Source organism: Solanum verrucosum, unplaced genomic scaffold, assembly GCF_900185275.1.
Source record: "Solanum verrucosum unplaced genomic scaffold, falcon-dt-bn FXZP01000229.1, whole genome shotgun sequence".
NCBI lineage: Eukaryota > Viridiplantae > Streptophyta > Magnoliopsida > Solanales > Solanaceae > Solanum > Solanum verrucosum.
Window position 1 is genome coordinate 3,469,454 of NW_026020011.1, and position 26,809 is coordinate 3,496,262.

The 26,809-nt window shown below is 33.3% G+C and overlaps 3 protein-coding genes and 2 pseudogenes across 4 annotated transcripts in view; 3 read left to right on the top strand and 2 right to left on the bottom strand.

Moving 5' to 3' along the window:
* LOC125820192 (phosphopantothenate--cysteine ligase 2-like) overlaps positions 1 to 21,090 on the top strand; it is a 429,006-nt gene extending 407,916 nt beyond the window's left edge. The window contains exons 1-5 of one of the 2 annotated variants that reach the window (XM_049499622.1): positions 18,184 to 18,310; positions 18,574 to 18,882; positions 18,976 to 19,058; positions 19,170 to 19,251; positions 20,764 to 21,090. In XM_049499622.1, the coding sequence (XP_049355579.1) occupies positions 18,269 to 18,310; positions 18,574 to 18,882; positions 18,976 to 19,058; positions 19,170 to 19,251; positions 20,764 to 20,817 (570 nt within the window). In that variant the 5' untranslated portion in view covers positions 18,184 to 18,268 and the 3' untranslated portion in view covers positions 20,818 to 21,090. Of the gene's footprint in view, positions 1 to 18,183; positions 18,311 to 18,573; positions 18,883 to 18,975; positions 19,059 to 19,169; positions 19,252 to 20,763 lie in introns of those variants that run through there. The other variant, XM_049499621.1, reaches the window with a different exon arrangement.
* Positions 3,373 to 4,791, top strand: LOC125820185 (purine permease 1-like; annotated as a pseudogene).
* LOC125820188 (serine/threonine-protein kinase SAPK2-like) lies at positions 8,035 to 12,332 on the bottom strand. Its single transcript, XM_049499616.1, has 9 exons — positions 12,159 to 12,332; positions 12,013 to 12,087; positions 10,802 to 10,903; positions 10,323 to 10,376; positions 10,138 to 10,230; positions 9,958 to 10,050; positions 9,761 to 9,865; positions 9,527 to 9,625; positions 8,035 to 8,295 (listed from the first exon to the last, which is right to left on the bottom strand). The coding sequence occupies exons 1-9, from the start codon at positions 12,279 to 12,281 to the stop codon at positions 8,035 to 8,037; spliced, it is 1,005 nt and encodes a 334-aa protein (XP_049355573.1). The 5' UTR covers positions 12,282 to 12,332.
* On the top strand, positions 14,537 to 17,050 carry LOC125820201 (14-3-3 protein 2). Its single transcript, XM_049499630.1, has 4 exons — positions 14,537 to 15,188; positions 16,224 to 16,346; positions 16,511 to 16,627; positions 16,738 to 17,050. The coding sequence occupies exons 1-4, from the start codon at positions 14,718 to 14,720 to the stop codon at positions 16,789 to 16,791; spliced, it is 765 nt and encodes a 254-aa protein (XP_049355587.1). The 5' UTR covers positions 14,537 to 14,717; the 3' UTR covers positions 16,792 to 17,050.
* Positions 21,091 to 22,547: 1,457 nt separating the features above from the next.
* LOC125820334 (O-fucosyltransferase 7-like) lies at positions 22,548 to 26,797 on the bottom strand (annotated as a pseudogene).
* Between the last annotated feature and the right edge of the window lie 12 nt (positions 26,798 to 26,809).

Sequence of the window (26,809 nt, forward strand, 5' to 3'; positions counted from 1 at the left end):
GAGCTCGAACCTCGAAATGGAAAAAAATTATGATAGAGAGCGAGCTAGCACTTATTTTTTTTAATAGGTCGTACATGGAACGAATCAAATTAATTGGAGACGACAATATATGAAAATAAAATATAACTATACACATACTTACATCATGAAGAATTATATTGTTAATGTACTTTTTATAAGAAGTAATTACTTATATGATTGTTATTGAGATAAGGGTCAAAAACACATCTAAACTATTAGTTAAAGTTAAAAATTAAAAAAAAATTATGAGTATTAGTTAAAGTTATTAGTATTAGTTAAAGTTAAAAATTAAAGTATTACTATTCTCAAAAAAAATTATAAAATAAATGTAAATATTTATGTTACGCCACTCCATCCCTTCCTCTCACCGTACTTCACCCATCCCAAATTTTTAGTTTTTTTAAAAAAAAAAAAAAAATCTTTTATAAAAGTTATTTTTTCAAAAATCTTACTTCATCCCCCTCCCCCCCCCCCCCCACCCCACCTCCTTCAAATAATAATTTAGATATTATATTATTTTTTTAAAACAAAATTCTGCCTCACCCCACATAACCCTCCGCGAGGGATTTTCACGGTTTGGATTAAAACTGATTCAAACTGAAAAACCAAACCAAGCCAATTGAATAAATCGATTTTATTTGGGTTTGGTTTGGTTTTAGATTTTTAAAAACAGATAGTATTTGATTTGGTTATGATTTTGTTCGAAAAAAACTGAAGAAATAACTGAACCGACAAATTATATACATATATTTTGTTATTATACATACACTACAATAAAAAATGCTTTTAGTGGCAATAAACAAATTGCCACTATACATCATATAAACTATACAATTACCGGCATTTAAACTTTAGTCGGTATACCAAGTACTTTTCACCGACAATTAAAAATAAATAGGGTATAATAGTTTTTGCCCCATTTCCTTTTCACTGAGTTGATTTTATTTTTTTTTACTTTTGCCCCAATTCCTTTTTACTTTGCCCTTCAACGAAATTCAAATGGTCAGCAATGGAAATCAACACGACGGCGGCGGAAATCAGCACAACAGCGGTGGAGTTCGTCACAGCGGCGGCGGAGTTCAGTACATCAGTGCTATTGATGAGAAGAATGACGAATCAAAGCCGTCGACATCTCTTCACAAGCTCACCGTCAGCAGTTTGTATTCATATTAGCGAATTCATCATCGCCGATTGCCTCATATTCAATTGGATTGAATTCGAACTGTACGGCCATGCCGTTTGGGGACTACTAATATCCATTTTATTCAATTGTTGGGCCTTGTATGGATGTATGTTCTAGAGTTCTATCTTTTATGTTGTTTGAATTGAAGCATGTGTTTCTATATCACATAGTCTGATCTTGTGTCCAAAATACACAAACATGGAACTACATAAAAACACATTGAACATGGGCATCATATATATATACTACTTTAGACTTGACAGGACGTCATATTTATGAACTGCTTGGTGGATTTGAAAAGGTATTACTTTAGTTTATTCTCTTTCTAACGAGGCTATTGCTTATCAGTTGATTCCTTAGTTGTGATATGAAATATTATATCTGAACTAGGTACATGACGGGACCATGGGCGTGGTGCTTTTCTATTGTGTCTCTATTTCAAATTTTAGTCACTTAGATCTTAGTGAGTAAGATATGTAATTGGCATGTCAATTTTTTGTCGTCTAATTATCTACCGCTATATGTGTACAGTGGCATACACATTCAAATGGCGAGCTTGTTCAAGGAATGACACACTGATCCAGAAAGCTGTCACATTTTGCATTAGGGAACATACACTGGCTTAACTGCCTTATTTTTTCATTGTTGAACACATTTTTTCTATTTTGATAATTCATAGTTTCTTTTACCGCTACAAGATAAGAAATTGAATGTATTAAAAATTGTTTGTTTTTATTTTAAGTGAATGACATTGTTTTGAGTTTGATAATTCTTCTGTTACTACCTTCGAACTTATTTCTCTTGTGAATTTTGTTTTTGATGTTAGAAAAGAGAGTTAAATATGTGAATTAAGGTGAATTTAAATGCCACAAATATGCTTGTTTCTAAAGTAGCTTTAATGACAATAGTAAATGCCGCTAAAAGTAATTACGTTTAGCGGCAATAATAAGGGTCTTTACTGGCACCCGATATAAATGCCACTAAAGGCTTTAGCGACATTGGATCTAATGACATTTAATTAAATGCCAGTAAATGTATTTGTGGCAATAACTATTGACGCTAAAAGAAAAATCAATTGCCTCTAAAGGTCTCTTTTGGTGTAGTGATACTTAATATATTATTTTTATAAACAATTTTAAAGATCTGTCTTATTAGTTTCATGTATCTAAGTGTCTATGAAAATTCTTTGGAGGATTGAAAATGTTACGATCTCTTCCTTCTTTTATTTTTGCATATGGTTAATAATCGAATAACCGAACCAAACCGAACTGAAACAGATAACAACCAAACCGATAACTGTATATTATATTTGGTTTGGTTTGGTTTTGATAATTTTAAAATTGATTAAGTTGGTTTGATTTTGGTTTTGACCAATAACCGATCCAAACCGACCCGTGATCACCCCTACCCTCCTCTTTCAATTTTTTTCTCGTTTTATACTATATATTTCTTATATATATATATATATATATATTTATTTATTTTGAATAGTAATACTTTAATCTTTAGTTTTTAACTAATATTAACCAAAAAAATGATTCTCATCATACCAAACGCCGAAAAATAACTTCCTTAATTAAACATTTTCTTTGAAAGATATTTTCCCTCAACAACCAACTACACCCACATATAAAGTCAACTAAAAAATTTGGCATATATGTACAGAAGTGTATCGATCACTCAATATTTTCATCAAATAAGAATCTCTCATTTCTTGCAACTTGCTCTACCTAGGACTACTACTAATTGAATATATGCCTCTCAAACACATCACAAAAAAATATGGACATGGAAATAGAGCAAGAGATCAGCAACAATAAGCCTAAGAAACTCAAGGGTTATGACTACATGAAGAATTATATTATTAATGTAAATTTTTATGAGAAGTAATTACTTATTATTTAATTAAAATATTAAATATAAAAAAACTTTCTTAAAAAAATTATTTTCGTCTATCAAACGCCTGAAAATAATAAAAACATTTTTCTCCCAATACACCCCCATATAAAGTCAAATTAATATATAGTAGTAGTACTTTTCCTCTTTTGCCTATATGTATCACTCAATAGGTGAGAGCCTCTCATTTCTTGCACTAGCTCTACCTAGTACTACTAATACTAATAAATATATATACACACAAATAATTCTCAAACACATCACAAAAAAATATGGACATGAAAATAGAGCAAGAAGGCAACTATAAGCCTAAGAAACTCAAGAATTTCATGACCATTAAGTCAATTCTTATTCTCATAAATTGTATATTCATTTCAATTGGCCAAATATCAGGTGTATTACTTGTTAGAATTTACTACTTAAATGGTGGAAAAAGAAAATGGTTGCAATCTTTTTTGCTAAGTACAGCAGGATTCCCAATCTTGATTTTACCAATTTCAATTTCTTATGTCATAAAAAAAAAAAGTTTACCAATAATAGTACTCATATATAATAGACTTTTAGTCACACCTAAATTAGCAATATCTAGTGCTATTTTAGGCATCCTTCTTGGTATTTGTAGCTACCTTTACACTTTTGGCATGTCATATCTTCCTGTTTTGATTTCCTCTCTCCTCTCTTCAACGTCCTTTGCATTCACCGCAATTTTCGCTTATTTCAGGGTGAAACATAAGTTCACAGATTATTCCGTGAACGCAGTGGTGTTGATGATGCTAGGGTCGATAATATTAGGACTACACATGAATGGAGATCGTCCGTTAAATGAATCGAATCAACAATACACGTTAGGGTTTGTGATGACACTTGTTGGTGTGGCTCTTCATGGATTTATAAATGCAGGAGTTGAATATAGTCATGTTAAAGCTGGAGTTGTTGTCACCTTTGATCTTGTCATGCAAATGCAGTTTCTTATATCCATGTTCTCAGCTTAATTTGTTTTGTATCATCGCAATGATTATCTACAAAGATTTTCAGGTAATCCATCTCATCCAGAAAGAACAATATCTCTAATTTAAGATCACAATATTAAGAGATGATCTCTTTTGATTTTCGAGTCAACCTAAGATACTTAACACTGAGGAAGTACTTTTTCTTTAAGAGTTCAAGACATATACACCATGTTGTACATGTAAAGAACACGTACAAAACTATCATGTCCTTAATTCACATGTTATAGCAGGTAGTCTGTCTTATTTAATTTGCAAGATTACAAATTTCACATAGTAAGAATGCTTGTCTATAAATATCTTTTTGAATGACCTGACGAATATATCATGTCGTATTTTTTGTAAAACATGCAGGCCATCACTAAAGAAGCTGAAGAATTTGGATTAGGGCAAAACAAGTACTATATGATATTAGCACTATCAGCAATATCTCTACAAATTATGATGATTGGAAATCTAGGGATGATTTTCTGCTCCTCATCACTATTGTTAGGGATAATAAATGCACTTCTTGTTCCAATACAACAAATATTTGTTGTTATCTTCTTGCCTGAAAACTTCAATTCTGATAAGTGGATGGCTTTAACTATGTGTCTTTGGGGTTTTGCTTCTTATTTCTATGGAGAATATAAAACCAACAAGGTTACAAAAACCAAATATGCTACTCCACCGGACCAAGTTTGAGTGTCATTTGTATTCTTTCCAAATGCATTTAGTTAGTGATGTATGCAGAATTTTATGTTAAATTAATTTATTAGTATTACAACTATGCTAGTGTACGTGTTTGGGTCATTGGGTTCTTTTAAAATGTTTATTTACAATCGATCTTAATAAATTAATGTTTGTTTTAATTTGCATTACTTTTTAAAGATGTCGACATGTTGATAATGTATGCAGGCGAAACCAGGAATAACAAAAAAAATTCTTATGCTAAGAAAATTCAACCACAACAAACAAACAACTTTTACCCTATTTATAGAATATATTATTTTCCAACAAATTAAGGAGGTCCAACCCATTAAGGTATGTAAATATATACTCTGTTTAGTCCAAATTAAGTGAATTATTGATTAAAAAAAATCATAGTTATCTTTCATTTAATGAGTTTTTAAATATTTTAATTTTTATCTATATTATATTTTTTAGGAGAATAGTTTAATAAATAATCAAAAAGATAATAGCGGAAAGTAACTTTTAAATTATATCTCAAATATTTTTCTTAAAGAATGTGTCATATTCGAACAGTTCATTTAATATGAACTAGAGAATGTGAAATTTTTTTTATACAAAAACCCTAGCCGTCCTCGACATTGGAAGTGTATTTACAAAAACCAAACATGCTACCCTGCCAGACCAAGTTTGAGTAACATTAGTGTTACTTTTTTTGGTATATATTCAGTGATGTATGCATAATTTTATGTAGGTGGTAATTTTTATAACAACTTTGTCATGTAAATAATGAGTTTGGCTCGTCTTGGATTGTGGGATTCTTTTAAGATGTTTATTTTCAATCGTAAATTGATGTTTATTTTGCATTACTTTTCAAGCGATGTTGGTTGAGTATGTATGTATAGTGGAGGAACCAGGGATTAAAGAAACAATTGTATGCAAAGGAAATTCAACAAGTTAATACTATAAGTAGGGACGGCAATGAGGTGGTGCGGGGCAGGGGTGGGGTGGGGTGGGTTGAGCTTAACCCGCAATTTTTTTTTGAGGAACTTTCACAAATAGCCATTATAATAAATTTAATTATACTTTCTAGCTATAGTTTGCATATTTAATTTACGGGTTGTAGCTATAGTTTAAGCTGTCTCATTTGTATAATTCGCAGATTTGTATAATTAGCGGGTATCATGTATAATTCAGTTATTTTTGTATAAACTCGAAATAACGAATTTATATAATTACAAACATCAGAGTGTAAATAGTTATACAAATTATATTATACAAATTCTGAATTATACAAAAGTTATACAAATTCTGAATTATACTGTGCAAATTATACAAAACTAAAAAGTTTAGTTGCGTAATTATAGCTAAAAGTAAGTCACGAATTGTAATTAAGGCAAACTATAGCTATGTTAAGTAATTAATTAGTATATGTTTATTTATACGCGTAATTTTCTCAATTTTTAATCCGCCCCGCCCCGCATAACATTTTTTTTTCATTTTCAACCCGCCCCGCATAGACCCGCTCGGCATGAACCCGCCCCACATACTTTTTTTAATATTTTCCTTTTCTAGTTAAGTTTGATACTAAAAATAAATTCATTTTTTCATTAAGTTGTACTAATTTAATAGGATAGTGACTTGAAATTTTATTTTTTAGAGGTCAATTGGAAAACATGTAAGAAATTAAATTATTTTTTATTGAACCATTTTCCTTTATTATCTCAAATATTTTCATAGCCTTAAATAAATTATCTTAATTAATAATGTTTTATCACTCTTATAACATTTAAAGATTAAAAATAAATTTAAACCTACATAAAATCACATATACCCGCAACTGTCCCGCCCCGCCCCGCGTTAATCTTAAAAAAAAAAATACAACTTTCACATATAGCAAACATAGAAATCATATTTGTATGTTATAGCTATAGTTTGCATAATTGCGCTCCATAGCAAATTTTATGTTTGCTATGGAGCTTTTGATTTGTTTAATTCACTAGATACATCAAATTTTATACAAATTGTTCAATTTTGTATAAATTCATTTATACATTGTAATTTGTATAATAAGATTTGTATTTATATAATTATAAGTGTATAAGACGAAAATATATGTATTTGTATTTGTATTTGTATATACACTTTTCTCTCGTTTTATACAAACACAAACACAATTTATACCGAAATGTATAAAATGGCTAATTGTATACCAAAAATGACTAATTGTATATCAAATCAGATGGCAAAAAAATGGATGCTTGCTGCGAATTACAAATAAAATAAACTATGGCTATATCATCTAATTTGAATTAATTGTTTGTTATTTCATATAATTTTCCCTAAAAAGAGTCCACTTCAACCCACCTCGTCCCACTCCGCATAACCTTAAACCCGCCCCACCCATTGCCATCCCTAACTACGTGCCAATAAAAAATCATCTTTGTCCTATTTACATTATAGGACTTTTCAACAAAGGGGCTCAACACCTCTGCATCCGCCAGACATGTGATTTGTGAATAACAAATTCTATTCTGAGTTTTTTTCCCCCTCTCTTGCAAGACAATTAAATCTCCCTTTCAGCCTTGTCCAAAAAAATAAAAATAAAAACTGGTCCATACAAAAAATGTTGAGCACCAAATCAAATGACATGTCTATTATGTCCAAGGTTTCATTTATATGGTTGATAAATCATTTAAATTCTAACTCTTTAGAAGTAGTGGTTCAAAATTTGAATGGTGAGTGGGGTTGGGGGGGACTACCTATTGGGTGGGTGAAACTTTAAACAACTTGCTACTACATGAAATTCTATTTACTATCCTTTTAAATCTCTTTATTTTAGTGAAATTGGATTAAATCGTGCGCGCACCTATGAGCTAGAGATTTTTCACGTTAAAATAACGTATGTTCATTTCTTTTATTTCAAAGTTTAAAAGTGTGAATTCAGTATTAATGAGTTTCTAAGAGATATCAAACCCTTATCGAAGAGAACAAACCTTAAGTAGGTTCCATTTCTGTCATTGGACTAAGAGACTACTTAATTTGTTATCGGGCTTCCAATTAATAAATAGTACTTGTTATATATACTCTATTTCTCAATATAATACATAGTCATGCGCAAAAGTTATTATGTTCCCAAAAATCCACACTTAGATAGTCGATACTCTAAATCCGCCCCCGGCATTGGAAGTGTATTTACATCATTATAGACTCAAAACTTCTTTTGGTAAAGTGAACACCATTGTCCACACATTACAATTAATAAACAAAATCACCACTTGTTTCAATATCTTCTATATCAGCATCATCTAATTCATCAAGTTCTTCCATAATGCCTTGAGATGAACTTGCTAGAACCTGCAAAGCAATTCTTGCTTCCTGTATTACTGCCAATACTTCTTTCATGCTCTGTCTCGGGTTATTTACATCGATGCACTCGTTCCGTCCTTCTTCCATGAATTCGACAGGCAAGTTCTTCATAAACCAAGGATGCTTCTTAATTTCTGGGATAGTTATTCTCTGCAAAAGAACCAGCAAGCCACTAATAAGATTAGACTATTCCGAACACACAGGCGCTAGCTTAGGACTCAAAAATATTACACATGGAGGCATGTCCAAGCATACAACATACCCAGTGAAATCCCACTAAGTGAGGTTTGGGGAGGGTAGAGTGTGCATATCTTACCACTACCTCGTGAAGGTAGAGAGGTTGTTTCTGATTGATCCTCGGGTTAGGTACATCAAACTCGAGCACAAAAGACGAAAACAATGAAGAAGCATAGCAGTTAACAAGAAAAGTAGTGCAATGTTTATAAGGAAGAACATGAGTAACAATAGCAAATAGTGTGATTATCAAAACACAATAAACAACATATGACAATAACTACAAGGAACCTTCGCAAGGCAAGACAACACTCTACCCCTACTAAGTTTCTACCCTAATACGCGACCTCCACTCCTTCCTTCCAAGTATAATGTAGTGAAATGAAAACTTGAAATGCCTAGGACGACTGTGATTATCGATACGAAATACTAAGATGCAGAGGCATATTTACAATGTAATATGTGGGTTCACGTCAGGGGCGGCTCAAACCCGTTGGTGGCCTAAGGCTAAAATCAAATTGGAGGCCTTAAAAAAAAAATTAAAAAATTATAAATTTAAAATATAAACTATCAATAGAACAAGTAAATTCTTAAACTTTGAATAAGAGAGATAGAAAAAATAGAAGATAGGAAGAGAGGAGGATAGAATATATAAAAATAAAATTAAAAAATAAATAAGGTAAAAAAAAAAAAAAAGAGATAACTAACTTTTTATTGAAAAGGTAAAAAGTAATTGTCATATCTATCACTTTATTAATGTCGTTTGCATTTATTATCTTAGTTCTAATTTTATTTTTTTAGTTTAATCCTACCTAATTAACTAAAAAATGGGCCCCCCTAAAATTGGGGGCCTAAGGCCAATGACTTTTTTTTAACCCTTATCAGCCGCCCCTGGTTCACGTGAATAACTTTTGCCTGAATTCGCTAAATATCTATAAATATATGGTTGTGAACTCACTATATTAACTTGATGTCGTTGAAAGAAAGTCAAAAATTTCAAATCCTAGATTCGTCTCTGTTGATATGATGAGGTAAATATGTGATTCGAGATCGACTGATCATGTCACTCAAACCCAAACAACAATTCACGTACAGGATTTATGATGATATAATACCTTTTTTTGGCAGAAGAGTATTATAGTATTACCTTTTCAGGGTCTGCCACAAAAATCCTGGATAAGAGATGCTGACACTCCATGGAAATTTGGACATTTTGCGGAATCGAGTACTGGACGCTCAATATTCTCTGTTACGAAGGATTAAACTCAATCAGAATGGTGCATTAAATCGATTTATAACATGTATTTTTCCTCTTTTTATAAGTTAAAGCAAGTTTGACTTTATATATATAAAAGAAGTGATTGTTTTTTCATATACTCACAGATATGGTCTTTCTGATGTTTTTCGGATCAGTGGGATCTTCAAATGGATAAGCTCCGACCAGCATTACGTATAAAGTGACTCCACAAGACCAAACATCTGCAACCTATGAACTCAATAATTAACAAGAGGGAAAAAGAGGTTAAATGATATTACCATTGTGGAACTGCTGTCACGAGAACATGAAACGACTAGTACCTTCCCGTCATATTCTTTCTTTGATAAAATCTCCGGCGCAACATAAGCTGGTGTCCCTACAGTGGATTTTGGTTGAGAATGAAAGACAGATGACTGCAGACAAGTGAAGTCTGTTACACGAGCTCAACGAAAATCTAAAATTGTAGTTAGAATTAAGGTATGACAAAAGATTATATTGACCTTGGAGTAACCAAAATCACATATTTTTACGCGAGGTGCAGTACTTCCGTCTAGTAACGTATTTTCCAATTTGAGATCTCTATGACAGATTTGCTGCAACCAAAAAGCAATTAGCATAACAGGTCTAAGAAAAACAAAAACGAAACGAAACTTGAAAGTGTGAGAAATTAATATCAATGTTTTACCATGAAATGGCAGTAGCTAACCCCTGATATCAATTGTTGAAAGAAGAATCTTGCCTGACCAAAAATAAAATAAATAACCAAATTAAAATGTCCACATGCACACACACATACAAACATCGTGAATAATGAACTCAAAACATGAGAACTTTCAAGGCATAACAAGTTTTGATTTCAACATTTGATATGTCATTAGTACTCGGAAGTTTGTAATCCATGTTTCCAGTGAAGAGCATTTACATTCTGCCTCCATAACTACGTCAACACGTAGTACTCTATGGAGTATCTATACGAAAAGGGACGTGGATGTGCAATGAAGACGGGTAAATTAGAAGAATGACACTCCCCCACACACGCACACACAACACACACTGAGTTGTTTGTCAGAAGTAAATAATAATCAATAGAAATCTGTAAAATGTAAATTTTGATCTAGCCAAGTCATAAGCGGGAAGAATCACACTTTAATTATCGTTTATTACCTCGTTTTCATTAAATCTTCCAGCTTTACAGATCCTCTGAAAGAGTTCTCCTCCTGCCGCATACTCCATTACTATTGCTAGATGAGTTGGCGTCAGCAAAACCTGGTCGAGGTGAGTCCATTAATTCAAAAAGCCATAAACATAATTGAAATCATACGTACGTGATGCTTAACTACATGTTTTACTTCATTTCACTCGAGTTCGTTGAGCCTACTGTTAGAAGACATAAGGAATGCCAGCACAAAATAAATCAAAAGGATCGATAAATTCATTTCCATAAGAATCAAAACGTTGCATTTTGGTAATTGCAAGATGCAGAGTCCTTCAAAGCAGAGGCAGAACTAACGTACAACTCAGTATTAACCCCCTAAAAATAATTACTCCATTCGTTCCAATTTATGTGACATAGTTTGAATCGACAAGGGACAAAAATGAAGATCTTTTAATCTAGTGATCTTAAACTTGTCATACCATTTGTGTGACCATAAAACTTTTGAAACTTATGTCTCAAACATGTCATAATATTTATGTGGTTATACAACTTTCTCATTACAGGCAAATAGAAAGTGCAAAGTTAATTGCTTTCAACTCCACAAGCGTGTCATTTTTTTGGAACGGACTACAAAGAAAAATGTGTCACACAAATTGCAACAAAAGAATAAAAACAAGAACAACAATGCCATTTCTTCAAAAAAAAAAAAGGGGAAAGAGAGAAAGAAGGAAGACAAGATTGCTATGACAAAAAAGAAAAGAAATATGATTACATGGTTAGACAACTTTAAAACTACAAGTACCTTAATCAAGCCACTTTCGTAGGACATTGCTCGAATGTTAAGCACCCTCTATCCAATGGTAAGGGTGTGGGTTCGAGTCAAAAAAAGAGAGCACTTTTAGGGACGGGTAAAAAAAAGAAAGCCACTTTCATAGCAACAGAGTATATATATCTAGAATTCCCCGAGGAATCAACAATATACTCCCTCATTTCAATTTGATTGTCCTGTTAACTTGATACGAAGTTTAAGAAACTATATACCAAAATGCTTTTAATCTAGTGTCATAAACATTTTAAAGAGTTACTAAAAAATAATATATTTTGAAACGGACCGAAAGGACTAAAAAGAGATAGACAAACAAATTAAAACGAAACGAGCAGTTACTTAACTAATAAGGAAGAATAAAAGATTAGCAAGAGTAAGAGACAAACTCTCTACCTCTTTGAATCTGATTATATTTGGATGACTCAATGATCTATGATTCATAATTTCCCTTTGTACATGTTCATCAATCTGAAATATCACATAAAATCATTATCCAAAAACAAACAAATAAATGACTAAAATCATTAAATTTTGCTGACCTTTTGGCCTCTTTCAAAGAACTTGACAGCAAAGAGCTCTTTAGTCTTATAATCTCTCACAAGCTTAGCTACTCCAAAATTACCACAACCCAAATCCTTCACAAACTCATAACCCTCCATCATAATAACAAAAAAAAAAAAACACAGAAAAAGAGGGATTTCAAGATTTTTCAGAAATCATAATTCACAAAAGAAGCAATTTTTTTTCCTTTGACTTGCAATTTCATACTAAAAATAATTTGGAAAAATTGAGACTTAACACTGACCCAAAAGAAGACAAGAAAACGTTTTTTTTGGGTGCAGATAAAGTTTTCACTAATATCAGCGTGGAAATTGAAAATTAGCCACGTAATAATAAAAAGTTCGGATGTCTATGTCTAATAAAGTAGACAATCAAATAAAGACTTTAAATAATACATAAATATATTTTTATTTTATTGTATAAATTTCACTAGGAGCTATTTATTCAGTACAATCTAGTTTACAATATTACGAATTTTACTAGATTTTAGTATATCCAAATACGTCAGATACATATATTTCAGAATACGTGGAATCAAAATTAGGATGTAATTTGTTTTAGATACATTATATCGTCTAAATGGATTCACATGTATCTGGGATACGTAACAAATCTCGCTCACCTCCCTCTCATCTCGCTCGCTACTCTCTTATGTATTTGGTATCCCAGATACATGTAAATCACACAAGATATACACAGATACATGTATCTAGTATGATTCTCATTTATCTGGGATACATAACAAATCTCCATCACATCCCTCCCTATTTGGTCACCTCTCTCCATATTTTTTAGTGTATCTGATAGTAAAAATACATATATCTAGATATATTTTTCTTAGTATGTGATAGAAAATTCTTAATTAGTGATAAAATGTGTAATATTTTCAAAGTATAGCTAATAATAGTATATATGATAGAGGTATGTTTAATTATATAGTTATTTGTTTATTTTATTTGTAATATTAAATAACATATCTTATTTTTAAAATATTAAATTCATAAGAATTAGAATGGCAGTTTCCACCTCTAGATGATATCAAATGAGTGACTATTTAAATCGTGATTTTGAGCATAAAGATTCGATCTCATCATTTAAATGATTTGATTTACAAGAATTGACGAATGAGACATGAAACTTATATATGAAACTAAAGTCAATGGCTTGATCAGCCATCCTTGATTTCATACATGTATGAAGTTTGAACAGAAGATACGTACTGATTTTGTGAACCTACAGTTTACATTATAGTCCGCCTCCCCCAGTAGAATTTTGAACCCTCTTGTCAACTTGTTGGGAAAATAAATAAATATATCTCCGAACTATCATAAATAATATGCAAATATCCTTCGTCATATTTTTAGGACATTGGTGTCTCTGCTATCGAAAAACTAAAACATATATACCCGTTATACTAACGGACATACACGTATCATGATTGTATCCATTGACCCGACATTTATTAAATATCAGATCGACGGATCACATACGAACCAAACAAGTCGATTCACATGTATCTTAGTTATATAGAAAATTTCGTTGGCCACTCTCTTATGTATCTAATATTTCAGATATAAATGAATCATATTAAATACTCAATACATGTATAACAAATTCGCTCGCCTCCCTTTCTACCTAACTTGCATCTCTCCTTATTTTAGTGTATCTAATAGCAAAACTACATATATCTTAAAACAATTTAATTTATGAAAAGACTCATAACATTTTAAAAATATATGTAATAACGTCCCTAATTACTTGTTCACTTTTGAATTAACACACATATTAAGAAATCAATAATTGAGGATATAATATGTAAAAAAAAATGTTTTTTCTTAATTTATCAAAATAAATACTCCCTCCGTCCCTTTTTAGTTGTCCACTTTAGAAATGGCACACAGATTAAGGCAACAATGATTAACACAGTGAAGTTACAATTTTATCCTTATGACAACTTTTCACTTCAAAATTACAACCACTTATTTGAATTAAAGTGAAATAAATTGGAGGGAAACAACATACACTTTTACAATTTTCAAGAAGTGTAAATAAGGGTATAATAGGAAAAAATTTGTTATCCTTTCTTGATTTGTCAAAATGGACAACTAAATAGGGACAACTAAAAAAGGAAATATGGACAAGTAAATAGGGACGGAGGGAGTAACTAATTAGGAACAATTAAAAAAAGACGTGATAACCCACGTAACCAATTTCGACCCAAATATCTCTTTGCCCATATCCGTACACTCACATCTTCCAAAAATCCAGTTGTCAATTACTTACTTTTCCAAAAAATTCCATAATCCAACGGCTCATATTCATCCTCACAATTTTTTTTTATTTTTTTTTTTAATCCTAAAATCTCTCCCATCCCCTTAATTTCAACACCAATAAAAAATTCCAAACAACAAATTCCCCTTGTTCTCACATAGTTTTAAATCCTCTCAACGCACACAAACTTTTCTCAGATCTCAAAAAAAAAAAATCCATTTCAACACAACATTAAACAAAAAGAGATCCCAAATACTGAATCCATTATGGCGCGTGAGGAGAATGTGTACATGGCGAAGCTTGCTGAGCAAGCTGAAAGATACGAAGAAATGGTGCAGTTCATGGAGAAAGTTTCAACTTCATTAGGGTCAGAGGAACTCACCGTTGAGGAACGGAATCTCCTTTCCGTTGCTTACAAAAACGTTATCGGGGCTCGTAGAGCCTCGTGGCGTATTATCTCTTCCATTGAACAGAAGGAGGAGTCGAGGGGAAATGAGGAACATGTTAAATGTATAAAGGAGTACAGATCTAAGATTGAATCTGAACTTTCTAATATTTGTGATGGAATTCTCAAGCTCCTTGATTCTAATCTCATTCCTTCAGCTTCTAATGGCGATTCTAAGGTGTTTTACCTTAAAATGAAGGGTGATTATCATCGTTATTTGGCTGAATTTAAGACCGGAGCTGAACGTAAGGAAGCTGCTGAGAGCACTCTCTCTGCCTACAAAGCTGCTCAGGTATACCATATTTATTCTTATGTGTTTGATCTATTAGATGAAATGATGAAGATTCATGGATCTGTTAGGCAATTTGTTAATAATATCTGCATAATATGATTTTCTTAATCGGATTTTTATCTAAATTTTAAAATATGTAAATTAGGTGAGATTATAGGGAGAAGACTGTGGAAACAATTTCTTGTTTTGACCAGACACAAATCACAATTGGTTATTTCAAATTTTCCATTCACGATGGTCTCTCGTCTTAATTGGGACGTAGAGAGGTTGTTTACGATCTTTTGATACATAAGCTTAAATATGTCTAACAAATCATAAGTATCTTTAGGGGTGTGTACCACCTTCAAAAGAAAGTTCCCAACAATTTGAGATGAAGGGAATATATGTTTGTCCAGATCAGGACATATTTTTCAGAAATATGATGTTAATTATGTCTTGAATTAAGAGTAAATTGATTTAATTCTTTGAACATTTGGAATTGGATACAGAATTTTCAAAAGGTCACAAATGATCCTCGATTAATTAGTCATAAACATTTTAAGCAGCAGTGTTGAATATATGTCTTTCTAGATCAGACCATATTTATTGTTTCCATGTTCCCAGAGATCTGATGTTAATTAAGTTTAGATTTAGGTTTGAATTAAGAGTATGTTAATTTACTTCCCTCAACCTTTTGGATCAAAGAAATAATATCCCATTGTGAATTGGATAAAGAACCCTTTTTTACCTCAAAACAAAGGCCAAATGAAATAATATGGAATTTCAAAAGGTCAGAGGTGATCCTCAGTTAATTAGTAGTACTATAAATTATGACAAGTACTTGTTTTAAGCAGTAGTATTATATATGAATTTAAGCTTTATACCTCTTGTTTTTCTCCTTTTAAGTTCATGCGACTTGTTTGTTTCACTCTATCTTACTCGACAAAAGTTAACTGTTATTCTTTCGCGAAAAAGTAGCCAAGAAAATTTCTTTCCCTCTTGATGTTAAACGTTGTTGATCTTTATGTGTCCTCATTTTGGTCTCAATGCCTGCAGGATATTGCAAATACTGAACTTGCCCCAACACATCCAATCCGACTTGGACTGGCTCTCAACTTCTCTGTGTTTTATTATGAGATTTTGAACTCTCCTGATCGTGCTTGCAATCTTGCTAAACAAGTAAGAATTTCTTCATATGGCCCAGTCATTTCTTAGTTGCAAATTATGTTTTTCAGTTCAAACAAGGGCGTTTCATTAGGCATAGATAAATTAATATCTCTTTTTTTCATCTCGACTGTGAAAAAGTACCTTCATTTTCATTTTGTTATCTTTTGCGTGGCCAGGCATTTGATGAAGCAATTGCCGAGTTGGACACACTGGGAGAAGAATCTTACAAGGATAGCACTTTGATCATGCAACTTCTTCGTGACAATCTCACTCTCTGGACCTCTGATATGCAGGTAATTAACTCAGTTGTTGTTCTAAATAGCTTTTGATTTATGTTGTTTCCTTGTAATCTATCAGTTGTATAACTCGAGTCACGTGTTTGATACACCTGTCCCGATTGCAGGATGATGGTGCTGATGAAATTAAGGAAACCAAACCCGACAATGAACAACAGTGAGGAAACTGGTCCTCAGATTATTATTTGACTTCTTCCTGGTTGTTTTTATTGGGAGAAGCTGCTTCTTTTTATTTCCTTTCTACTGTGTTTTGAGTTTCCCTTTAGCGTTCTCTTATCCGTGGCAACGAACAACTTTGAATATTGATGTTCAATTGTTTCATCTTTACTTTAATGTGGTTCTTTCTGGTGCTTAGTTTCTATGAAAGCATTTCAGTTGTATTTGTGAACTGAATTTATAAAATGGTATGTCAAAGTGATAACTCAGCAATCAACCTTTCTTGTTACATTTGATCCTTTCTCTTGTTCTTTTTCCTTCTTAACTTTGGTTATGATACATAGGTATGGTCTATTAGTAAACGTAGTGTGTATAATTTGAACTCCTAGTAGAGAAAAAAATTACTCCCTCTGATATTTTTAATTTTGCACGTCTTTAAATAAAACTATGATGAAAAAAGTGGGTGCAAAACTAAAAGTGTATACCATTTTATAAAGCAAAGTACAATTTCTATCAGAGCTCATTGTTGAATGATTGCCATATGGAATTTGAGTGAGGCATCAAATCTTGCACGACCACTACATTTACTTGCGACTGTATCTGAGAAAATGACCACTACTTTCATTGACAGATGCATTTCCTTTGTTGTCTACAAATTACAGAACGCGAATTTCAGTAATACTGTTACGTATCGTAATTATAAAAAATATCGCTATGTATGTAGCAATCGTGTCGAACTTTCCATTTTTGGAATAGTTACGTAATCTTCATGAATAGGATCAAATCTTATTTCATGGTATTTACATGTTGGTTATCAGCAGAAAGTAGCGCTATTTGTGAAAATTCCACAAATTTAAATGATCACATAAAAACGATTATTTTTCGTAAATAAGCCCACTTAAAAGAAAAACTAAAAGGACAAATTACTTAACTACACTCCTTTACTTACCTTAATATTCATTTATCCCTACTTATTTCAAAATTTTCAAAAATTCCTTATTTACCTATGTATCTCGCATGTATCCCGTGCACAACGCTATGTATCCCGCTATGTGGAATGTATCAAACGATATGTATCCCGTGCACAACGATATGTATCCCGTTATGTGGATTGTATCAAACCTAATATATCCCGTGCACAACGCTATGTATCCCGCTATGTGGAATGTATCAAACCTAATGTATCCCGCAAACATCATTTTTAAGGGATTTTTGGTAAATAAAAAACTAGAAGGGATAGGATGTTATTTAGTACGTATAATATGTGGTTCCTATAATTTATACAAACTAAAAAGCCCAGCTAAATAAGCATTAAGCCCATTATCGACGGCGAACCAATAAAGCCCATAGGCCATATCTCCAACGTGTCTAGCGACTGATAGCCTCCCGGTTTGTTACCTCCATTGTCCCGTAGCTTCTACACACTCACTTTACTCCAACTTCTACCAATAAGCTTGCGCCATCAGCTATTTTCCTTCGTCAATGGCTGAAGTAGACAACTCAAAATCTCCATCTTTATCTGAGGTACTTAGTTATTCATTATCTTTTATTGATTTTTTGGTCGTCAAATCGTGTTTTTTTTTTTCATTTGATAGTTGATGATTCATCTCTGCGATGATTTTGTAATTGAAAGGAACATGTGTAGATTGTAGAGTATTCATATATCGGATCTCACTAAATTGGATTGACGCCAGAGTTGATTTATTTTTTTTAGTTTGTTCCACTGAGATTTTCTTAGATGTTTTCATCGAAAATGACATTTGTTTCTTCAACTCCTGAATGTGCAGCAATATTTACTGAAAGAGAAAGAAGAGAAATCCACCACAGTGGCTAATTCAGTGGAAGAAATTGAGGTTAAGACCTCTTCAACTGCTCCATCTGAGGAAGATACTCCAAAAACTGAGGAAACCCCAGCGGTTGAGAGTAGTGAAGCTGTGCCTGCCACATATGAAGAAAGCAGTGGAGCCTCTGACTCAACAGCACCGGAAATCAATGAAGCCTCTCCTCCTGTAGAAGCTGACAGTGAAGAAAGTACTGAAGATGATACTTCTGAGAATGAGAATCAAGAATCCGCAGATGAGACCCCTGAGATTAAGGTTAGATTGACTGGACAATCAATTTTGACTTTTGTTTATGGGCTATATCTTAACCATTGATTGTGTGTGGTTTTTGTCACGACTGTCAACTAGCTTGAGACTGCGCCTGCTGACTTCCGCTTCCCTACTACAAATCAGACAAGGCACTGCTTCACAAGATATATTGAATATCATCGGTCAGTAGACATAGGCGCATAGCTGTACTGCATGTTGCTCTTCTGTGTTTGTATCTGATTTTGTAATCTATCCCTGAAGTATCAACTATATTTGGTTTGTTTATATTTCAGATGCATAGCTGCAAAGGGTGAAGGTGCTCCTGAATGTGACAAGTTTGCCAAGTATTACCGATCCCTTTGCCCTGGTGAATGGGTATGTTTTGTTTTGTATTTTGCATTTGCAAGATTGGATTATGTAAGTATGTGTGTGTGTGTATATACCATGTACATATTAATATGTAGTATATACATAATGTGTGTGTGTGTATGTATATGCTTTTGGTTGTACGCATGCTGTAATTCCAATGTTCAACTAACATTGGGAAAATATGGGTAAAGTAGAAGTCACCAATTCACTTATAATGTCAATTCTCCCTTGGATTTGATTGGACGGAAGCCTTGAGGTTCTAAAGTGGAGTAATGGTCTGATTTTAAATTTGATTAATTGAGAATAGAAATCACTAAATTTTGAAATGTTAATTTCTCAATTGGTTTAAAAGTAGAGTTAATGGTCAAAAACACCCCCTAAATTATCACTTTTTCGCGAGTTTCATACCTCAACTATTTATTGTTCCCTTTACCTATCTAAACTAAACACACCTCAATATTGAATTGACCAAATATTTATTTCCAATCCATAACAGGTGCATGTAGGCCAACTTAGCATCTAGGTTTGTTCTAATACAAAGGGAGTGATAGTTTAGGTAGTTTGATGGAACAATGGATGGTTTGAGGTATGAAACTCGTGAAAAAGGGATAGTTTAGGTGTGTTTTTGATAATTACCTTTTAAAAGTATTCTGAATCCAAAACTTGCTTTATTAGCATTTTGCGAGTCAGCAATAAAGATTCTCGGTTTTTTTTCTTGATAATAGTTCAATCCCAAAATGCAACACCAAACCCTTTATACAAAAACATTGAAGAAAAGGATTTGAAACGCTTTTCAGATGATGGAAGTACAAAGGTGAAATTTGGAGAGTTAAAGAAACCAATTGGGTATTGACTTCTGTGGAGTCGAGTATTGTTAAAAGTGGTCTGTAGTGGTGAGTTTAGTTGGTCTAAGAGATGTCTTGGGATCACTTCTAGAGCTTTGTATTGGTGTTGATATTGATTATAATTTGCTGACGGGTTGAGGGTTTTAGCAGAGTGGTGTTCCAATTGCATGGCAAAATTATTGCAGATGAGTTCCGAAGTTCTTGGATCATCCATACTTGGGGCTGTGGTTGTGTTAGATCTGGCTTAGCAAGCTGTGTGGTTGCCATTGCGTGAAAACTGTGATTCAAATCAAAAACCCTGCTCTGACATAATTTTTGAGACTAAACAAGTCAACACCACAGTAGTTCGAAGATATGAATCTCTCTATCATCAAGTGATTGGGTAGTACTTAGGGGCAGCAACGGATGAAACCAATGTGCCTATTCTAGAAATAAACAGATGATGAAAGCATGTCTATTATTTTGAGGGGCAAATGAATTGTTGGCAAGTTTGACATATTCTGGTCACCGTGTGATATTCGACCTCTCAAGTCTCATCCCTCGAAAAGAGGCGGCATAGACATTAGGGGATAATGTGTTTCTTTACATGCTCATGACAATCTCCTCATGTTTTTCAGCTTCTTTTGGTCTTTCCTTTTGACGATAACCTGCTTTGCTTTAATTGTGGCTGCAGATTGATAGATGGAACGAGCAGAGGGAGAATGGCACCTTTCCAGGACCACTGTAAACTGCATATTTTGGTTCCAACTCTACTGCATCTGAACTTTCAAATGAATAGGGAGAGTTCTCTGTGAACAAATTGTGATCAATAATGCTTTGCCTTTCTAATGGATTTAGTGTAACCTTATAATGAGTGAATTGTTTAGGATCCTTACTTGTGATATAACTTAGAATACAAATATCTCTACTCAACTCTTATACTTGTTAATCATCCAGTAGAACCTGTGACACTTCAAATATTCTGTTAGAGAATCAACATCAATAAATCCTTCTGTTTTTTAATCATCACACTGTTTATCTTCCTCTTGACGGAGAGCCTTGGAGCAACGTAAAGTTGTCTTCATGAGGATCAATGAGTAATGGGTTCGGCTCTTCCTTGGACCATACTAACATGAGGTGTTTTGTGTACCGGATTGTTCTTTTTCTTCTACGGTCCGTCTTCCTTGTTATACTAACACCACCCACCTCATCCCAAAAATGATGCTTTTTGGGGATTTGTGTACTCAGATCAGTCGTGAAGTCATTTTCAATTTAATAAGCACACAAGAGTTTGCACCGACAATGGTAAGAATTTTTTCAGAGCAAATTTAATGTATAGAAATTGAACTCAAGTGTATAAAACAAATCAAGAACTATATGTTAAATGTAATAAAAAATTATTACTCCTTCCTCCGTTCCATTTTATGTGGCACTTATCGAGCTAACATACATAATCTCAAATGCAGCACCAACCCAAGTTCAGGCTGTTTTCTATAGAAATAGAATATTGATTTCGTGCTTCTAAACATTTAGACAGATAGCATGGGAATATTTGTGTATGACAACTCCCTTTGACATAGCAATCTGGTGGTAACAGATTTACATAAAATGCCTAACGAAACCTATCTGTTGGCTTGGTTGCTGAAGTAGATCCTTTTCTCTTTCTAGGCAATCCTTGCCTGAGTAACAAAAACCAAAGAAACAAGATTAATTAACATAATATCGGTTCATTGTTAGAATATCAATATGTTTTCAAAAAAATTATTATAAGTAGAAGCAATGACATTATGCAGACCTCAGTTCAAGTAAAAAAATGCAATATCTTGGTACACAAGGCTATTTTTTAAGTAATACGAGTGAAACAAAGCTTGGCATTGAATCACTTTGCCGCGGACATGGAACATGGAACAGTCTAAGCACGTCCTGTTCCACAATTACACAAGAGGAAAAGGTACATGATTGACAAAACAGAGCATTCGCATTGCCATCAATCTAATTCAATATCACTTGAAGGTAACAAATTGTACTTTGACATACCTTCCTCTCTGAATATCAATAACATGATTTGAAAGTTCCGTCCCTTCTTTCATCATGTCGAAAATCCAGACAAGAGCCAAATATAATACATGCATTTGATCCTTAAGGGCGATAAGCCAAGTGATCTTTTAGAGGGCTTGACTATTTCTACTTCGTTTGTCTCATTTTATGTGGCACTGGTTAATTGAACAGGTAATGAAAACTTTTTGGATTTGTAATCTTAATTATACCATGTTTGTGTCCATAAAACCTTGTAACTGTGGGTAAATAGAAAATTTAAAATTAAGTTATTTCATCAATTGCATTATTGTTACATTTTTTAAGGATATGACACGGATGCAGGGTAGCATTTTTATAGAGCGGTGATCCCAACTGCACCACCAACACAAGTTCAGGTTGTTCTCTCCAGACATAGAATATTGATTTGGTGTGTCATTTAGACTATACAATAGCATGAGAATCGTTTGTGTACGACAACTCCCTTTGACATAAGCAATCTGGTAACGAATTTACATAAAATGCCTCTTCTGAACGGAACCTATCCATTGGCTTGATTCCTGTAGTAGGTCCTTTCCTATTTCTAGGCGATCCTTGCCTGAGCAACGAAAACCAAAGGAACGAGATTAGGTAACATATTGTTGCTTCTTTGTTAGAACATCAATGAACAAATTGTACTTTGTCATACCTTCCTCTATGAATAGCAATAACGCGATTGGAGAGTTCCTCCCCTTCCTTCATCGTACCAAGCTCAATTTTGTTGAAAAGCCGGACAAGTGCTTTCCTGATAGATACAAGGAAATTAAATATTAGTAGGTAATTCTAATACTTGTAGCAGACGAAATACTAATACTGATAATGCATGTTCAAGGAAAAAGATGTTTATTTGCCTATCAGGAGATATTGTTTTCCTATGCCCAAGAAAACGACGATGTCCCTCAACTGCTCTTGCCATATTCCCAGAGTAGGATGGAATGAATACGTGACTCTCAACTGACACAATATAATCTATTGCAGCCAATTGAGATGCATGCTTTCTGAATGGTTCGAGTTCCTCATCAGATGCCAACTTTTCCTGTAACATGGAAAAAACACGAAATTGTTTCTTTTTATAAGCATGTAGTAGACATGAACATGGAGGTAAAAATATCGAATTAGGTAACAAAGATGAGTCCTGTTCAATAAAAACTGCATCTTCAAGGGGCAAACATGTCTCTATCTTTACAGAAATTATGCTCATAGAAATAACACGAAACATTAAAGAGAGACAAACCTTGTTTAATAATAAGGGATAACGCGACTGTAGATCAGACAGATGAGAATCACCTCCATATATCTCTCCAGCAGCAATATAAATCCGGGTGTTCGATGTGAACCCCAGAGCAGAAAGGAACAATCCGGCCTCCCTAGGAGTTAACGGACAATAGCCTTTGGCTCTCTGTACTACAGGGTTAATGTCTTTCACTTTCCACCATGGGATGCTTTCCCTACAAATGTACAAGGCAATGAAATAAAAGAAACTCACTAATAAATCCAAATACTCTAGGTCATATGTTATCGATACATCTATTGTACAGTACAAATAAGAATGTGTACACACATCATTTGTCGAAAAGATGATTAAACATGACGAGTACTTATGGTGAAATTTAGCTGTCATCAGTATCAATCTGTAAACATAAACTGATATAACATGGATAGCCTCCATGGTCTCTGCATAGTAATTCTGGACTCGATCATTTTGTGACTCTGCTATGTATGCATAGTCTTCAACTAATTTCGTGTTTATATCCTTAAAATTTTGAGTATTCGACTTAAAAACTTCATCCCACAGGAACTAAACAACACGAAAAATAGTGAGTAGTGCAAGCATTTACCAGAAGCACATGCTTCTGAGTTCTAATTTCAGGTCATAATAACCTACCTGATTGCCCTTAATTCATCAGTTTCTTTTGGGGATAGCTCATGTGTGCATCCACTAAAGGCAAGCATGTCTTTTTCGTAGCGTAAATGTAAAGCAATGTATGGACCATAGTGTCGCATCCTATCAACCAACAACTGCAAAAAAAAAAAAAAAAAAAAGCATATGATATGAATGATTGTTTGATAATTAACCGGCGGAGATAGTACTAAAACAAAAAAAAATAAGTTTCAACAACATGATAACCTTTCCTATCGCTTCAATTGGGGGAGCAAATCGGAGGGCTTGATAGCAAGCACGACAACGCAACTTCTGAATATCAGGAGGCAGGTTGTTATTTGCCAATCTTGAATCAGACTTGGCTGCTCGAATCACCTAAAATTTTAAATGTTGGATAAATTAGCCAAAAACAACATTTTTTTGTTTGTGTTTTCTTTGTGTGAAGAAAGGAGCGGAGTCACTATTGAAGTTACAGGCTCGGTAGAACTCAGTAATTTTGGCTCAAACCTTGTATTTATATTCAAAAAAATTCATTTCATATGTATAAATAATCTATTCAGAACTTGTACATAAAAAGCATTGTGGTCCAAAATCCATAAATCAAAAATCCTGACTCTGCCTCTGTGTGAAATACCTTGTATTCATCCCACATGCTAGCTATCTCCTTCTCATAGTAATCCACACCAGACCAACTTCTGAAATGCTTAACTACTTTAGTTGCAGATGCAAGTTCTTTCGGTAGCTTTTTGACAATCCTTACATCATTTGCCAAAGAATTAATGAAATAGTCTTCATCAAACACATCAGAGAAATTGCTGCAGTTTAGGAGGAAGGCGTTAGTACGTCAATCAACATACACAACTGATTAATTCGAAAAAAAAAAGGATGTAAAAGACGCTATGCAGCGTGAAATTCCAAAGGAATTATCATTTTGCACACCTAGAATCCTTCCAAAGTGAGCCCTTATCAAGCTCTGGGATTATAAGAGTAGCATTTATGATACGAGCAACAGCAACCATGTCACATATCTGCAAACACAATGAAAAGCCGAACAAATTATGCACAAACTTGTCTAAACTTAGCATGCCTGCTCAAAATAATGAAAAAAAGTATTCACCTAAAAACGATTAGCTAGACAGAAATGATTTAGGAAAAAACATGTCTAAGCTGGCTTATGGAATGATATTACGTTTAGGGAAGTAACTGAAATAGAAACTACTAAATGTTACTATATCACAAGAATTTAGAAACATATACGAAATTTCTGTTAACCAAAATTATGCCATTCATTCAAAAGGACATATAACAATTTCACACGTTAAAAGCAGGAAACAGGACAAGAAAGGGGAAGGGAAAGAGATGAATCGGCATAATACTGGTTCTTATGATCATAAATCAATTTTCTCAATTTGGAAAAAGAAATCGACAGATTAATAGGATAAGGGAGTAGAAAAATACAGACCCCTGCTCTCATCTGATTGAGTCCACCATTGGCATGAACGAGCAAGTAGCCTCGAGACTCTGGAGGAGCTGGAGATTAAAATGTACTATGAATGATAAGCAACAGAATAGTCCTAATATGTTTGCTACAAGGCTGAATGAAAGCTATTTTTAAAAATTTCATAAGAAATGACTCACATTTATATAATGAACTTGGTGCAACACAGTGAACATAGTCTATATTTGGGGGCGATTTCCATAAATCTTCCACAGTCCAATTCTGTCAAATCTAAAGGAGTGAAAACATGAAAGATATATAACTAGTACTTTGTATCAAAAATACTGAGCTATTGTACTCGAGAAATTCATATAATGAAATATAAAAAAATTAACTCTAATATGTTTTGTAAGTGCATATAACCTTGCTAGCAGTAACTGGAGCTTTCGACAACTGGGGCGTAGCAAGTTCTTGAGTCAAGATTCCCTCTCCGCTCAATCTTTGGTACGAAAAGTCATTGTGCTACAAATATTGAAGACACACCAGTTCACTGATCAATACTAAAATCACAATGATCAAAGCCTAATTAACATAAATAACAATAAGTACACCTCAATCCCAAAGCTAGTTTGGGACGACTATATGAATCCTTTATATCCATTCAACTCAGTTTGAGCCAATTTCATTCAAATATTCAGTAATTTTCCTTAAAACAACAACATATCCAATGAAATCCCACTATATTGGTCTGTGGAAGGTAGAGTGTATGCAAACCTTACCACGACCTCATAGAGGTAAATAAGTGTTTCCCAAAAACCCTAAGTTCAAGTGCATCAAACTCAAGTAATAAACGAAGAAAAGCATAGTAGTAATAAAAAAACATTGTAAAGTTTACAAGAAAGAAACTAGTGTACGACTAGTACACACTAACAAATCTAAGCAAGACACCCTCTATTCCTACTAACAATCTACCCTAATACTTAAAATCGACTCTTTCCTATTTAAAGTAATTTATCTTAAACAAAGAAAGGACTGGTAAAGTATTTTTCCAATATCAAGAATCCCAAAACATAAATGTTAATAGAAATACTTATCCAATATCAATATTGAGACAAAAAATACTTAAATGAAAGATCAAGAAAACAGAACAAAAAAACAGAGTTTTTTCTTTAAATTTTGTACCTTACAAAGATTAATGGTTATATCAGTGGAAGGGACATGAACATGCATACATAGCAGAGTCACAAAAGCTATAACATTAACGGCAAAAACATAATTTAGCAACTTTCGAAAAATCACCAACTTCCTCTTCCACATTCTTTTCTTCTTCTGCATATTTTTTTCTAT

Bases quoted from the DNA above. Each gene is read 5' to 3' on its own strand.
- LOC125820188 (XM_049499616.1), bottom strand. From the start codon at position 12,281: ATGATGGAGGGTTATGAGTTTGTGAAGGATTTGGGTTGTGGTAATTTT. The intron at 12,088-12,158 runs GTCAGCAAAATT...GTGATATTTCAG, and splicing joins TCTTTGAAAGAGGCCAAAAG to ATTGATGAACATGTACAAAG. The intron at 10,051-10,137 runs GTCAATATAATC...ACTTGTCTGCAG, and splicing joins GTGATTTTGGTTACTCCAAG to TCATCTGTCTTTCATTCTCA.
- LOC125820201 (XM_049499630.1), top strand. From the start codon at position 14,718: ATGGCGCGTGAGGAGAATGTGTACATGGCGAAGCTTGCTGAGCAAGCT. The intron at 15,189-16,223 runs GTATACCATATT...CAATGCCTGCAG, and splicing joins CTGCCTACAAAGCTGCTCAG to GATATTGCAAATACTGAACT. The intron at 16,628-16,737 runs GTAATTAACTCA...TCCCGATTGCAG, and splicing joins TCTGGACCTCTGATATGCAG to GATGATGGTGCTGATGAAAT.